The sequence below is a fragment of the Miniopterus schreibersii genome (assembly GCF_964146895.1).
Source record: "Miniopterus schreibersii genome assembly, chromosome: 6".
Classification (NCBI taxonomy): domain Eukaryota; kingdom Metazoa; phylum Chordata; class Mammalia; order Chiroptera; family Miniopteridae; genus Miniopterus; species Miniopterus schreibersii.
The window spans coordinates 82,414,376-82,430,394 of record NC_138107.1 but is presented as its reverse complement, the minus strand read 5'-3'; the positions used below and the strand labels follow the sequence as shown (position 1 = coordinate 82,430,394).

The following is a 16,019-nucleotide window of genomic DNA, read 5'->3' as shown; positions in this document are numbered from 1 at the left end:
AGCTTTGGTCATGGGTTGAATTAGGTCCCCCAGAAAGAGGTGTGCCCAAGTCCCCCAGTACCTCAGCATGTGACTGTATTTGGGAATGGAGTCTTTACAGAGATAATGGAGTTAAAATGAGGTCATCAGAGTGACCCCAATCCAATATGGCTTGCATCCTTATAGAAAGGGGAAATTTGGACACAGACACGCACACAAAGAGAAGGAAATGATGTGAAGACGCAGAGAGGACGCCATCCACGAGCCAAGTGGTAGCCTGAGGCTGCCAGGAGCTAGGCGAGGGGCAGGGGACAGGTCCCCCTCACAGGCCTCAGGAGAAACCAATCCTGCTGACGGCTTGATACGAACTTCTAGTCGCCCGAACTGTGAGACAACACATTTCTGCTGTTTAAGTGCCCCCTCCACCCCCCGCAACACACCAGTTTGTGGTTCTTTGTTACGGTCATCCTAGGAAATTAACATGTCATAGGGGCTGGAAGAGCCCAAATCTGTATCTGTCCACTCTCTCCAATGCCCTTGTAGCCAGGGGTGACCATGGGACACAATTTTGGACAATGAAAGGTCAGTGAGAGTCTGTTGAAGCTTCTTGGTAAATGTTTGGCTTAGTAGATTAGAAGATTAAGAACAGAGCAGAATGATAGACCCAGAAGGGTGGTGGGGGGCTTGTGGAGCACACCTCAGGGCCTTCCAGGCATCGGGCTGGGTCCCCACAGCTCCCACAGAGCCGCCGGCTGAGAAACACGCCAGTGGAGACAATGAAGCCTCAGGTGTGCATAAAGCAGAACAGAGGAGCTTAGGTCTAGATAAATGTTTGTGAGCCTGTATTACTTTGTCTTTAATTTAGGGATTAGAAATCAATCACGGTCACGTCTTCCCTGTACATAATCAGCTCTCATCCAGATGATTAGCCAGTGAAGCAACGTCTAAAAGTGAGACAAAAATGTTGGCCTCAAAATTCAAACCTAAAACCTGAAAATGTCGCAACTTTCTGTCATTGTGCAAGAAGTCATTTCAAAAACACCTGTTACGAGTGTCCTGAAAGTTCAAGGCTAAATAACATCGAAATACTCATTTAGGATTCCTGGAAACCCACAGTGGAACATTTCTTTAAAAGAGTGGTTTACAACTGGGAGTAATTTCACCACCACCACCACCACCACCACCACCACCACCCCCCCAGGACATATAGCAACGTGCAGACACATGTTTGGTTCTCTAAAGTTGGGGAGAAAAGCAAAGCGACTGGTATCTACTGGGGAGAAGTCCGGAGCTGCTGCTGACCACCCTACAATGCACAGAATGGCCCCCAAAACAAATGATCACCCAGCCCAAATGCCAGCAGTGCCAAGGCCGAGAAACTCTGCTCTAGGGTATATAGTAAAGCCTTCAAGAAAGAATGTTAGACTTCGTGAGAACCACAAAAGCAAGGAGTGAGCAGAAATGGCTTGTTGAAAAAGTGTGGGCGGTGTCCTGAATGCTACCGAGAACTGCAGATACAGGGGAGTGAAAATGGAGAACAAGAGGATCCATGAGAAAAGCAACGTCCAGAAAGCGGGCATCGCCGTGAAGTAGAGAACTGGCCGGGCCCGGCCCGAACCCACCGCGGGCCTCCCCGTGGGTATCACTCCATTTCTGGCTGTGTGTTTAACCACGGCAGCTGGCAGGGGGTGCAGCCTCCTCAACAAACCCACTCATCAGTGTGTAAAGCTGCCATTCTTCAGGAACGTCTCTAAGACAATATCTGAAATCCATTTTCTCCTGACTCTCCTTGGAGATGAGTCACACAAGAGGCTGCTCCATGCTTGATTTCAGGCTTTTAAATAGGAAGAGCGGCTATTAAAAAAAATCACAGGGTAGGAAAGGCAGACAAAGGCACTAAAAAGACTCTGAATCGTTCTAATTTTTATGGGAAGTGGGGGAAGACCATCCAGCTTAACCAATTTATACCATTTTGCTTTAGAGAATAAACATATACATCATGCTGACCATTTTATGCCACGTTTCACATGGCGGAATTAAAACAGCTTCAGGAGAACATTCGGGAAAATAGGAGAGGGAAGCAATAAAATGAAACGGCAAAGAGCCACTAGCGATCGAAGCGCATCTATTCCTCTTGAAGGTAAACAGCCTAATGAAGTTTGTCTCGGCTCCGCAAACGGCCTCCTGCCCCCACCCGGTGCCTCTGTGTAGTCACAAGGAAAGCTGAGTGCTCTCCGGACCTCACACCTCACAAGGAGGAGCTCTCTGCGTCCACAACGAGAATCCCATACGGGACAAAGGGGCCACCAGGGTTGCTCCCAGAGCACATGTGAATGTTGGAGAATTTTTTTTTAAGGGAATTTAAAATGTTACATTGCAAAAGGAAATTTAACCCTGAACTTTGGGTTAACGATCACTCTAAAATGCTTAGGAACATTAAAAGATGGACATGTGCATTTTCTCCTTTTGAGCAAGCACGAACTCAGTAGCAGAAACAGTTCCTGATGGAATGACACACAGAATCTGGATATTACTCACTTTAAGCCTCACTGATTAGAACTTCAGTAATTGGCATTTGGTGGTAACAGAGTTGGGCTGAAGTTGACTTGACTAAGTAAAGCTTTATAGAGCATGAGATTTATTAATAGTATAAACACGATCACAAAATTAAACAAGCTTCGGTCGTATGTGTGGATTAATTCATTTTTCCCCACCTGCTCAGTGGGTCCCCTAAAAGGCTTCTAGGTGCCAACACATTAGCAAAAGGAGGAGAGAAGGAAGGAGGAAGAGAGAGGGGGGAAGAAGCCAGGGCAACAATATTAATATTTATTGTTGCTATTTGTCAGACAGTGTGTGAAGGACTTAATAATAATTTGCTTTTCATTAAATGCTTACAATAAACAATAACCTTATGAGATGGATACTGGTACAGGTCTAGGGACCCATATCTGCAATTCTAAAATCCAAAAGCATCTGAAAACTGGCAGGCTTTTGGTAACTCACTGACCGATAAAGCTGGACCTGACCGGCTTTGGCAGCAAACCCTGACCTAAAGCAACATGAGACTTTGCATGACCTGGGTGGACGGCATGTGGTGGGGCTGCTCACAGGTGTGGCTGAGAGTGATCCATGTGGTGGATTACGAGGTCTGTCCCTGGCCCCACCGAGGAGGAACGCCTAAGACTGCCGTCTCTATTACCTTTCTAAACTCTGAAAAATGCTGAATTCAAAAACATATTGGACCCCAGGGGCTTCAGGTAAGGACGGGGTGTGGGCTGTGGGCTGTCCCTGTATGAAGGTGAGTGAACAAAACCTCAGGGGCCATAATCTCAGGACCCTGCCCAAGGTCACACCTGGCGTGAGGGAGTGTGCGACAGACAGGCTCCGCCTCGGGGGTCTGACTGCAGACCCACAGTGTAGTGAGCAGTCACGTGAGAGGCTCTCCAGGCTTTGTAAGTATGATACGTAATTGAAAGTAAGAAAACCACATTGAAATGATTCTTTCAGCTCACTCAGATAACTCATGTATTGAGTAGGCTACATGAATGAGTTTACTGTCCTGAAGAGGCCCGTAAGCAGCCACCCCCACTCACCCTTTTCTGGCTTTCTTCCTGGCTGCCCATTTCTCGAATCTTCTCCAAAACGGCCTCCTCTGTGGACCCAATCATGCGCGAGCTGCCCCCCAGGAGGGCTGCGATTTTCTCCCTAAAGGAGGCGTGCTGGCTTTGCGAGGCCAGGGCTGCATCCAGGCTGGCCTTCAACCTTTTCTCCAACTCGCAAGAGTCTGTCTTCAGGAGGCTCAGCTCCTGCTTCGAGGCATCCCAGGCTCGCTGGCCAGCAAGCAGCCTTTCTTGGAAGATTTGAACTTCCCTTTCAAGAGCTTCTTTTGCCTCGACAGCACTGAGCAAGTCCTAATACAATTACATAAAATGAAGACAAAAACATTAACAGCCAATGAGGGACACCTACGTTCACTTTTCAAGGAATCAGGGTTAAATCTTCATTCTATCTTAAAATCTAAATTCCCTACCATGTCTTCATAAAGTTATTAAATGGTACAGGCTATGTTAGGTAAATGTAGGTGTCTAAAAAAGAGAAGAGATATAGGCCCTGGCTGGGTAGCTCATTTGGTTAGAGCAACATCCTGATATGCCCCAAGGCTGCAGGTTTGATCCCCAGTGAGGGCACATACAAGACTCGACCAATGAATGCTTAATAAGTGGGACAACAAACTGATGTTTCTTTCCCTCTCTCTCTGTCTCAAATCAATCAATCATTTTAAAAAAAGAGGGAAAAAAAAAAAAGGAGAAGAGAAGAGATATAATATCAGGGCTAGGAAAAAAAAAATTGACATATAAGCCTTTTATATGTGAACTTCTGGAAAGAGTTAACAAAAAGCAAATCATTGACTCACATACCAGTAGATTCAATCGCCATCTAGCACTATTTGTTTACAGAACCACGTGTTCTCAAGCTTGCTAGACAGGGAAATTGATTCTGAATAAATGGTGAACCCTCAGAGTCCTAGCTAGACACTAAAATTTATTAAATAGAGGTGTCTCCTTAATACTGTTCTAAAGAACACACAAGCATTCTCACCGAAACATCATTGCATAAAGGACAGTAAGGTCCTTCTTTCAATATTCATTGGCTGTGTATCCCCTTTTCTCGTAAAGGCAAACCAAGACTGGACCTGAAGACAGGAGCCGAAATAACAAGCCATTTGGTGGGTGGGAGAATTCAAAGTAGAGAGAGATAAACTACCATCCAGAGAATCACAATTTTAAAGAATGTAATATGTATCATTAGGGTCATAAAAACAGTAAAGGGCATAGGGAAGGCTACCTGTGTACCTATTTCTATTTACCATAATCTAGAATGGTCCAAAGAGACATAAAAGGGGCATCTTTAAAATTCATTTTTAAAAAATCAACACCTGTTGACATCAAGTTCGAAAATGTGTGAGCTCTGCCCGGCTGGGGATGGCTCAATGGTTGAGTGTCGCCTTAGGATCCAGGCGATCGGGGTTCGATTCCCATCAGGGCACATGCCCAGGTTGTGGACTCGGTCCCCAGTCAGGGGCGTGCATGAGGCAGCCAAAATTACTCTTTCTCTCATCGTTGATGTTTCTCTCTCTCCCTCTTTCTTCCTTTCTCTGAAATCAATAAAGATATATTTTAATTAAAAAAAGATGCATGTGCTCACCTTAAATAAGATTAAGCAGTTGGTTAACCAGCACTGTTATAGTATTGCAGCCTACTTAGCTGATAGGAATACTGTGTTTTTTATTAAAAATAGTATGTTAGGGTCAAAAACAACTAAAGAGAAACAATACCTTGGAAGAGCAGATTCTACATCTAAACCAGCCAGAAATCATCAGGCTGCTGGTTAAAATGTAGTTATGCCTTTTGCATTAAAACTGAACTTTAAAAGAAATTTATCTCCAGCAGCAGAATGGAGACAGGAAAAATATTACTTGAAATGCTATGTCCTAATTTTTTATTTTTTTAAAAAAAGGAAATGTCTTACTTTTTTTTTTTTTTCCTTTCTGGTGATTTTTTTTTTTTTAAATCAAGGAAGTCTCAGGCATCAATTTGAAATAAAAGTCATCGAGAGGAGAGACAGTTAGAAGACTGGCCTTTCAGAGAGGTAATAACTAAAGTAATTACGGAACCTATTTTGTGAAATGCTTTGCTTTTCAAGGTCCTGGCAGCAGCTTAGGATCCCCATTCCCCTTCCAGACTAGTCCTCCCTGCAAAGAAGCCCCACTACTGCTGCTGATTAAATTTTGGCCCTTCAAGTAAAGAGTCAAGGACTCCTTATCACAAATACAATATTTTAACACTTTACTGATGTCTTTTCAGATGGTAATACAATAGCTGCTCAATTACAGTAACCAGTATCAGCGCTGATGATAACACATGAGGCCTATATTTTACTTGGAAACTCCAATCCTGATGTGTGGTTAGAAAATTGAGGTCCTAAATTCGAGGATGCAGGGATAAAAATTAATTAGTTCTAATCTCCTCAGTGCTAAAACCCTATAGAATATTACATATTCATTTTTATATTGAAAGAAAACCCCTAATGCAAAATAGGGGAGTTTCCATGGCCAATATGTTTTTAACCAAGCTTGAGTACTATAGACTTACTATCAGTTTGGAGTAAACTAGCCAACTGGCAACTGACGTCAGGAGACCAGTAAACACAGTTAAAATATTACAGCTCCAAGGAATTTTCTCCATCTCAGTATCAGACAGCGGTCTCATTGCCTTATAGACAAGAACCAAAACAGTCCTCGAACAAATCCAAAGCACCAACACACGTCCAGTAAAAATCAGAAAATTCATCTGGGATCATGGGATGCAGTGGCACAAAGCGGCGGGTCTGATTTCTTTCCTGGACATGTTTCAGCCCAGTGAACGAGTGGCTATTTCCACTATGAATGCAGAATTGGGGAGCCAGTGACAAGGCCTTGGGGACAGCCACTCTCCCGGTGCTCTGATTAAGCACTGCAGAATTCAGGCGCATGGGGCTGATCTGCGGGACACAGATGTCCTCAGACTACAAATGCAATTATCTGGAGAGCTATCAGGAGGAAGCGGCCAGAGTGGAGTCTGGTTGCATGGCTACCTCAAGGCTACGCTGAAGTAATGTGACATGGGTATCGAGGGCCAGGACCTGGAGACTGCTGTCAGACCACAGTGACACGCAGAACAGGAAACAAGTAGCTCCCTCGGAGCAAAGTCAGGGCTGACCTACACAGCAGAAACCACATTTGCAAATGAGGTCAGGCCCTGTAGGGACAGTGACTGCAATCACTTTACTGAATTTGTTTTAATTAAGGAATCTTTAGATTCAGTCCTACTAATCCAACAAGTGAATAATGATCTCTTTGCAATTACTTTTCACAACGATAATTGTAAATAATATGATTTAGGCATTGGATTTAGCTTCTTAATTAAGTGCATAGTCTGCATTAATTGCCAATTAAATGCACTAAGTAATGAAACCATTCAAAAGTTTGTGTTTTGAAAACACAGTTGATTCCTATTAGAATGCTGCTAGCCATTACATGAATTTGGATATGTGTGAGATCAAATTGCCTCTCAAAAATACAATGACTAATGTCAGGGTGGAAAACCTCTGACTCCGGCTTAATTCATCCAAACCTATCTACTGCAGTTAAGGTGAACGAATAAACTCAGAAATCCCCCCAAACAGGCACTCTCATACATTGCTGGTAGAAGTGTGAGTAGGTATAATAGGGACATATTTATACCAAAATGTGTAACAAAATTTAACATGCACGTATCCTGTGACCCTGCAACTCCAGTCCTAAAAATATACCTGTAGATTACTAAATATGGAAAGTAAGGTAAGTGCAAAGTTATTCAGTTATAATATAGCAGAAGATTAGGTACTACATGAATATTCATTGATACGTGACTAGTTAAACAAATAGGAGACATCCACCCCATTATGGTTTCTTAGAAAGAACTGAGGAAACTTTTTATACACTGATACGAAAGGCTCTCCAAGACACAGTTGGTGAAAAAAGCCAGGTGCCTAACCATGCGTCTCGTACCATCTGTCCCTACAGCAAAAGAGAATCTCCCCACAAATATGCACCAGCAGCTGCCAGTTCTGATCATCTCGGGAAGGGAGAGTGGAAGGAAGATGGGACAGAACGGGGGCAACTCTGAAAACACCCGGGGGATTTGGGTCCATTTAAAGGTCTGTCCATAGTGATATGAACACGAACACACACGCACAACTTAGGCTCGTCAGTAGAATTAAAGTACCTAGAGTAAGGGAGGTGCTGTCCTGCTATTTCTGTTTCCCTTGAACTAAACCAAGCCTGAAGTTTGCATTTGGTTCTGGGATATAATTTTAATATACAATGAGGAAAGGACAGTATCTTTTATATATATATATATTTTAATTGATTTCAGAGAAAGGAAGAGAGAGAGAGAAACATTAGCGATGAGTCACTGATCGGCTGCCTCCCGCGCGCCCCCTGCCGGGGATCCAGCGCGCAGCCCGGGCAGGAGCCCCGAGCGGGAATCGAACCGCGATCGCCTGGATCCTAGGTGATGCTCAACCGCTGAGCCACGCCGGCCGGGCCATCCCGTTGCTCTTCTATAAAAGTATCGTTCAGGGACGGGTTGCAAAAAAAGAAAACCTGCCCTTCCCACGGACGGCCTGGGCGCCGCCGTCCCGGGGCGCGCGAGCTCGGGAGGGGGCGCGGTGCCAGCCGGACCCGAGCCCGGGAAGACGCGGGGGCCGGGCGCTCACCCCGCAGCGTCTCGGGCTAACGGGAAAGCGACGCGGGCCCGGGGTCTGCTGAGCTCCCGGGCTCACGGGGGGCGAGCTGCGGAGAAACGATTCGCTTCCAAGCGCGGGAGCCCGCGGCCAGCTCCGAGCCGTCGGATGGCAGCGCCACCCTTGGGAGACAGGAGACCTCAGCGTTGGGGTGACAGTCCCGTTACCCACAGAGTCCGCACAGGCCGGCAGGGAGCGCAGCTGCCCCGGGCGCGGGTCCGGCTCCGGCTCCGGCCTGGGCGGGTCGGCTGCGCCCCCAGGACCATGGACAGTTCCCGGGGCCTTTTCCCGGCCTGGGCTCCGGTCGCCGCTGAGATTAAACCGTAATAACCACGGTTAGGTAATCGTGGGATTTCACACGCTGTTCACTTTATTCTAAATGTGCGGACAGAGCCACAAGGCAAAGAATGAAAGATTTAACTATAGTTAGCGAGCAGCAGTAAATTACAAAACCTTGACGATGTGAATACCATAAGACTAAAAAAAAATGGGAAGGAGAAAGAAGGGAGTAAAAAGTAGGAGGCATTCAGTTCCTCGTATTTTATGGCAGAAAATCTAACTCAGACGGTTGAATCAGGGACAGAAGTGTATTACTTTAAAGTCGTGGTGGTGATTATCGGAAGTTAAAACAAGACCTGTAAGACTTGAGGCTAGAAGGGGAAGGAGAGACCATCTGAAATTTTACTTTGGAATCTTATCAACAGTTTTTGTTTTTATTCCACGAGCAGATGTTGTTTTAGTGTTTATTTTCAGTTGGATTCCCAGAGGCTAGAATTCTCCCAACCTCGCAGGTGATAAAGAGGTGCCAGTGAGACACGTCTGAAAGGCCCGGGCTGTTCTGCCAGAAGAAGGGATTTACGAACCCGTGCTAAGTGTCTTCAGATGCTCACAGGGCGGTCATAGGAGGAGGGATTCCCGTTCATTCTGCGACGTTTCACCAAGAATGAACCGGGATGTGGACGTGAATCATGGGGATTCTGAGCCTGACCTGCTACAGTGAGGAACCGTCAGGCAACTAGAACGGCAAGGAGGCGGTGGGCCTCCTGGCCCAGCAGCGAGCTCCCTGCCTCTGGTGGAGTTCAAGGAGAGGCGGGACACCAGCCAGACAGGGGCATTTTAAAGATGATTCTTATTTCACATTCAGTTAGAGGACCCGGGTTCCAAAAGACCTTAAGGTCACTTCCCAACTTTATGATTCTAGGACTGTAAAGAGATCTCTAGTCTCTTTAGTAATTTACCCTAATAATTTCTCACTTCCAGGAACTGTTTCCATATGCCTGTACTCTTAATCCCTGGATAACAGTAAATGAATGGGAAAGGAAAGTAGAAAACTAAGCATCAGTCACGTACCGGGCATGTCCTCAGGACTGTATGTATATCATTCAATCCTAAGAATAACTGTAAGAGATGGATCCATAAATTATGTTCCTATTGGACAAACAAGACACTGAGGTTCAAAGGGGTAAAGTCAGATGCCAAGTGATTCTGGAGCCCGGATAAATGCCCAAGAGCCTGCTAACCGCGCCGCTCTTCGTGACTCCCGACGTCTTCCCTCGTACATAAGGCTACTGCTGGATGACAAACCCAGAAAGCAGAAGAGACGTCCTCTTGGAGCCTCCTCACTCCAAAACCAGGGCTCTTCCCTAGCTCCAACGCTAGCGGTGAGAATTTAAAATGTGGACAGTGTGGAGGAAAAGAAGCCATTCGAAATCCAGGACGTGTGTTTGCTTTCTGACCCTCTGATTTGAACTTCTGGAGTCTGCAGGAAGCGCGTGCGGGGCTCGCGTGGGTAAGGTGACTGCTTCTCTCCACGCTGGACGGTCTCACGGGAACCAAGAGAAAAGGTGCCAATCTGACAGTTTTTAAAACATACTCTAATATCAACTACTAAGGACTTTAAATCATACAGATTTCCCTATCTATAATGAGCCACCTGTATTTTTATTTGGGACATTTTCATAAAGTAACGTGAGTAGAGTCACTAAGAAAATCAGAAAAGCTGAATTTGGTAGAAACAGCACCCGCCATGCGGATATTTCTACCTCTGTAATCCTCCTGGGCCTCGCTAATAAAATAAGTTTCCTACCTCAAAACAGAGCTTTAGAAAGCACTATGAAGACTCTTCCTGAGACCATGAATGTGTCAGGAAAACCGCTTGACAGTCTTTTTCAGTAATAAATCTTTGGAGTCATAACCCTATGAATGAGGACTTTATTAAAGACCACAAATTTTTTATTGCCCACATTTTTTTTTACAATTTTTATTATGTTGGCAGGAACTTCGTCCCAAGGTGAGTGTGCTTCCAAAGTCTGAGCAACATTGCATCAGTCATTTACAAGTACAGACACTTATGTAAGGAAAGGAATGAGTTCTGTTTTTCATAGTGTGCTCTTGCAACATGTTTTCATTTCTTTCTGCTCATCTTCAGAAATGCGTCTTTATAGATACATATTAAATTCCTAATTTTCAAGCCTGATAATTCAATAACCACTATTTATAACTGATTAAAGTTATTCATTCACTGAGGAAATCTGCACAGCTACTCATTGTTGTTGTTTCACTAACAAATAATTTTTGGCATCAGGCTTGTAGGTGGAAGGTAGCTCTGAATATACAAGTGAAGGGAATTACTGATGAAAGCATAATAATTTAATGACCAGGGTGCAAATCCCAGGGCTGCTACTTAATTGCCATTAAGTGAACTTGAGCAAAGCATATAAACTCTCTGAGCGTTTAGCACAACCGCGGTGTGAACGGTGAGTGCTTGGCAAATGACGACCACGCTGTGACTGGAGATAGTGCTAATGGGAAAAGTCGGAGAGCCGTAAACTTCACTCAGAAACTTACTAATAGGTAAAGCATTAAAAGTGCAATTCTGAAATAATTTTATGTATATTGTAAGACAAAGCAACTGAGTACATATTGTTGGTATTCAAAGGACAGAAAATAAAAAGATATCAAGAAAACTCTTTTTACTAAAAATACCGTGATTTTTTGTTTGTTTTTCTTTGTTGCTTTCAGTTTTATATCCCACAGATGAGTGAAACCATATAGGTCTTGACTTTTTCTGTCTGGCATATTTCACTGAGCATCACAGACACAACAGCAGTACGGTGGATCCCAGAGGCAAGGGGCGGGGGGTTAGTAAGGAGTAAAGGGGTCAAATATGTGGCGACACAGTAAGATTTGACTTTGGGTGGTGGGCACCCAATGCAATACAGAGGTGACATATCATAGAAATGTATACTTGAAACCTATATCATTTTAGTAGCCAATGTTACCCCAATAAATTTACTTATAAAAATAAATAAAAATACCTCTATAAATTTATTACTAAAAATATTTTTCTAGCTCCATCCACTGAGAGCAACAACACCCCCAATAGCAATGAGCATGCAAAGCCTAAATCTTGTTTCTAAGCACCGTTCGCCAGTAAAAGGAAACAAAGCTCCTCAGTTTGCAGTCTGAAAGTTGTAAGTGAGCCCAAGATAGCATCTCCCGTCGGAAAGCAAGGAGGCGATGAAAGACGAAAGGAGTCAGCTTACAAGGTACAGAGACCATCTCGGTGGGTCTTCTGCTGGCCAAATTTGATGGGTTTTCAACACCAAAAAAAGAATAATTGATTTTAACACAGTAAATAAGTAAAAATGCATGTGACCATAGAATTGAAAAGGAAAGAGAAAAGAAAAAAAAAAAAAAGCTTTTCTTTACAGAAGAATGCCAACTAATAAGTAAGACAGTAAAATTAGGATATTACCACTTTGCCACCACCCTTGATGTAAATTAATCCAGGCAAGGATCGATGGACGCTAATGCCACTAGGGGAACACAATGGGGAACAGGATTCACCTGCCAATTATTACCCCACAGATACCTTATGTAAAAGCTGAAGAAAAAATACACCTTTACGCTAAAGAGATGGGCAAACTTGGTGTCAGCAACAATGGAAGAGTCTCCTATTATTCGCCTCCAATGTGATGCAACATGAAGCACACAACTTCACCACTGAAATATTCTTGTCTAAAAGGTTTACTCTGCATCCAATCCAGACTCTAGCTACAACTTTAAGTGTAGAGGGTATAGAAAAACAAGCTAAATAATATCATGAAGATGCAATCAGACCACTTCTCTCCAACAAGCCAATGCTATTTTTTAAAAAAACAAAACTATAAAAGCTAAAAATAATCAACAAACACAATAAGTAAACATAGATTGGATCCCCAATTTGAGGATGAAAACAGCTATAAAAGGCATTCTTGTAGCAAGTGATGAAAGCTGAATGTTGAATATTAGGTGATTATTGGTTATTTATTGTTGTGAAACAAATTACCCCGAACTTAGTCCCTTAACACAAATGTTTATCATCTCACAGTTTTTCAGGGTCAGGAGCGTGGGCATGACCTAGCTGGGTGTTTCTGACTCCAGGTTTCTCATAAGGTTACAGTCAAGTTGCTGGCCAGCGTGACAGTCATCTCAAGACTCAACTGAAGGAGCATTCACCTCCGTGCTCTCACACGGTAGCTGATGGGCCTCAGTTCCTAGCGACATGGGTCTTACAACAGGCTGCCTGAGTGGTCTCATCACATGGCAGCTGGCTCCCGTCAAAGCAATGGCGCAAGAGAGATCAAAAGAGCATCTAAGAAGTCACAGGCTTTTTATAACCCAATCTCAAATGTGACATCTCGTCACTTCTGACATATTCTATTCACTGGAAGTGAGTCACTTAGTCCAGCCCACACAGGAAAAGGAAATAAAATTCCACATCTCAAAGGGAGAACAAGAAACCAGTGGGCTTGAAAATCACCCCAGATGATACCATGGCACTACTGTTAATGCTGGGATGTGATAATGGCATTGTGGTTATGTAGGGTGGTGTAAAGTAATAAAACATATATCAAAATGCTAACAACTGTTACATTTTTGTGGATCGGTGTTAACTGTATTTCTTCACTCTTTCTATATATTTTCATTTTTTCATAAGAAAATGTTGGCGTAAAGTAATTGAGGATTGCCGTGGGCTGAACTGTGTCCCCCTGAAATGCATATGGTGAAGCCCTAATGTCCAGTGCAATGGTGTTTGGAGATGGTAATCAGGTTTAGATGACATCATGCGAGCAGTGTCCTCATGGTGGGATTGGTGGCCTCGTAAGAAGAGACACCAGAGAACTTTCTCCCTCTCTGCACAAAGCAAGAAGGCAGCCTTCTGCAGGCGAGGAAGACAACTCTCACCAGGAACCTTGATCTTGCACTTCCAGCCTCCAGCACTGTGAGAGATAAATGTCTGTTGTTTAAGCCGCACAGTCTGTGGTATTCGGTAGGGTGACCCAAGCTGACTAACACAAGGGTTTTGAAATGATTAAAATCACTTGGTAACAATGATAAGACCTGAGCTCTTTTCTCAAAGCTATTGTGTCAGGAGAAGAAAGCCAATGGTAAGAAGGGATTTGTGATGCGGGGAATTGGGAAAGGCAGGGGGTGAAAATTATTATCATTACTGCGAATCATTTCACACCCCATCCTCCCATCGCACCCAGCTTGGCAGTGATCACCGCAGACATGGAAGGCCCAGAAGGAGACTCCCGCAAAGGTGGCTCCCTGTACTGCACCCCACGAAGTCCGGAACCCTTCAGCCTGGGGGACGCCACAGGGCCCTGACCCCGCGTGGAACCTCTCTTTCCTGCCTCAGTCATTACCTAACTTCAAATTCCATCTCCTTTACTATTTAATTGTCTCCTCTGTATTTTAGTAACTAACTGCACTACTCATGTTTGCTTTTGGAAATTGATCATTACTATTAATCCAAGAATTGGTTTCTTCATCACAAAATTTTAAAAATACAATTAAAGGATTCTTTAGTGTTAAAAGACACACAGTATTAATTCTCATGCTTAAACAGGTCCAGCTAATTTGAAAAGATCAAGCAACTCACTGTAAAAATAAAAGTTTAGAATTAAGAGTCAGTTTCCTTTGGCAACATGTCTCAAAATTACAATACCCATATTCTTTGACCCAGCAAGCCTGCTTCTAGGATTTTGTCTTATTGATATATTCTCGCACATAAGATATGAGATTACTGACAGCACCCGAGTTCATGATAGGATGTAGTATAGTCCCATTTTTTTTAAATAAAGAGAAAAATATACCTTGTAGAGTATGTTGCCTCTGTTAAAAATAAATAAAAAAAAAGTATATGCATATATGCATATGTGTGTATGGAATATCTCTAGGGAGGTATAAGAAATCGTTAACAGAGGTTGCCTCTGAGAACAACTGGTGGCTGCAGGAAGTGGGTTAGAGGGAGACTTCTCACCATATACTATTGTGTCCACTTAGAAGTTTGTATCTTGTTCAAATAAATAAATTGAAAAAATTTTTAAATCCTTATGGTTTAAAGGAAGACATTCTCCACCAACTCTGTCCTTGTGTTTCGTATCTCTCTGTTCTAATTTTCTGGCTATGTACCGAACGGCCTCTTCGGGTCACTGAGCCCCACGCCGCCAGCCCTCCCGCTAGGAGCAGCCCTGGGAGACTGCGGCCTGCGGAGCAGGTGTGCCCACCGGCACCCAGTCTTCAATTTCTGCTCCATAAGCATGACCGCGGATGCACACACACTTCACGCACTGTACCTGGTTCAGCCTGTCCCTCTCCTCGGCGCAGGAGGCAGCTCTTTTCTGCTCTCTGTTGACTTCTGAAACCAGCCTCATGATCGTTTCTCGGCTGGCTTTTGCCTCTATCTCATGGACATGCACGGTCTCTTCGAGGGTAATAATTTGTCCTTTCACCAGTGCATTTTCCTTGCACAGTTCCCTAAGCTGAAGAGAAAGCAATTACTGTGGTCCTATGAAAATAAACAAGTTCACACCACTTTCTCCAAGCAACTCCGATCCCTATGCCCCAATGACTGCATTACCATATGGAAACTGTGGGAGCTCTACCCCCATCCACTCAAGAGACCACGTGTTCAAAAGATGCCTCTAAACTCCGTTGTTATGGGCAGACCCAGCAGTCAAATTTAAATTAATCAAAAGGTAGCTACAGCCCAACCCGAGTGGCACATCGGTTGAGCATCAACCTGTGATCCAGGAGATCGCGGTCCGATTCCCCGTCGGGGCACATGCCCTGGTTTCCGGCTCAATCCCAGTCGGGAGCATGCTGGAGGCAACCGATCAATGACTCTCTCTCATCATTGATGTTTCTATCTCTCTCTCTCCCTCTCCCTTCCTCTCTCTGAAATCAATAAATATATATATATATATACATATATATATATATATATATATATATTTTTTTTTTTAAGTAGCTACAAGGTAACAATGATGAGAGTTCAGCCAAAAGCTTCCAGACAAGACAAGCACCCTGACGTCAAATGATCAAGGGAAGGTGATGGTCTACAGAGGGCACAGCAGCCCCAGCCACTGGGCGTGTGGGAAAGGAAGCACTGACTGCATGCACAGCACTACCTGGCACAGGAGAGAAATACAGAGAAGAAAGCAGGACTTTTTAAAATTTATTTAATATGTCTTTATTGATTTCAGAGAGAAGAAGGGAGAGGGAGAGCAAGAAACATCAATGATGGGAGAGTCATTGATCAGCTGCCTCCTGCACGCCCCCCACTGGAGATCGAGCCCACAACCCGGGCATGTGCCCTGACCGGGAATTGAACCCCAATCTCCTGGATCCTAGGTCAATGCTCAACCGCTGAGCCACGCCGGCCA

At 44.1% G+C, this 16,019-nt stretch overlaps 1 protein-coding gene across 2 annotated transcripts in view; it reads right to left on the bottom strand.

The window, feature by feature from the left end:
* CCDC170 (coiled-coil domain containing 170) overlaps positions 1 to 16,019 on the bottom strand; it is a 63,455-nt gene that overhangs the window by 18,168 nt on the left and 29,268 nt on the right. The window contains exons 5-6 of one of the 2 annotated variants that reach the window (XM_081140671.1): positions 14,931 to 15,116; positions 3,573 to 3,890 (exon numbers count right to left, since the gene is read on the bottom strand). In XM_081140671.1, the coding sequence (XP_080996797.1) occupies positions 3,573 to 3,890; positions 14,931 to 15,116 (504 nt within the window). The remainder of the gene's footprint in view (positions 1 to 3,572; positions 3,891 to 14,930; positions 15,117 to 16,019) is intronic. The other variant, XM_081140672.1, reaches the window with a different exon arrangement.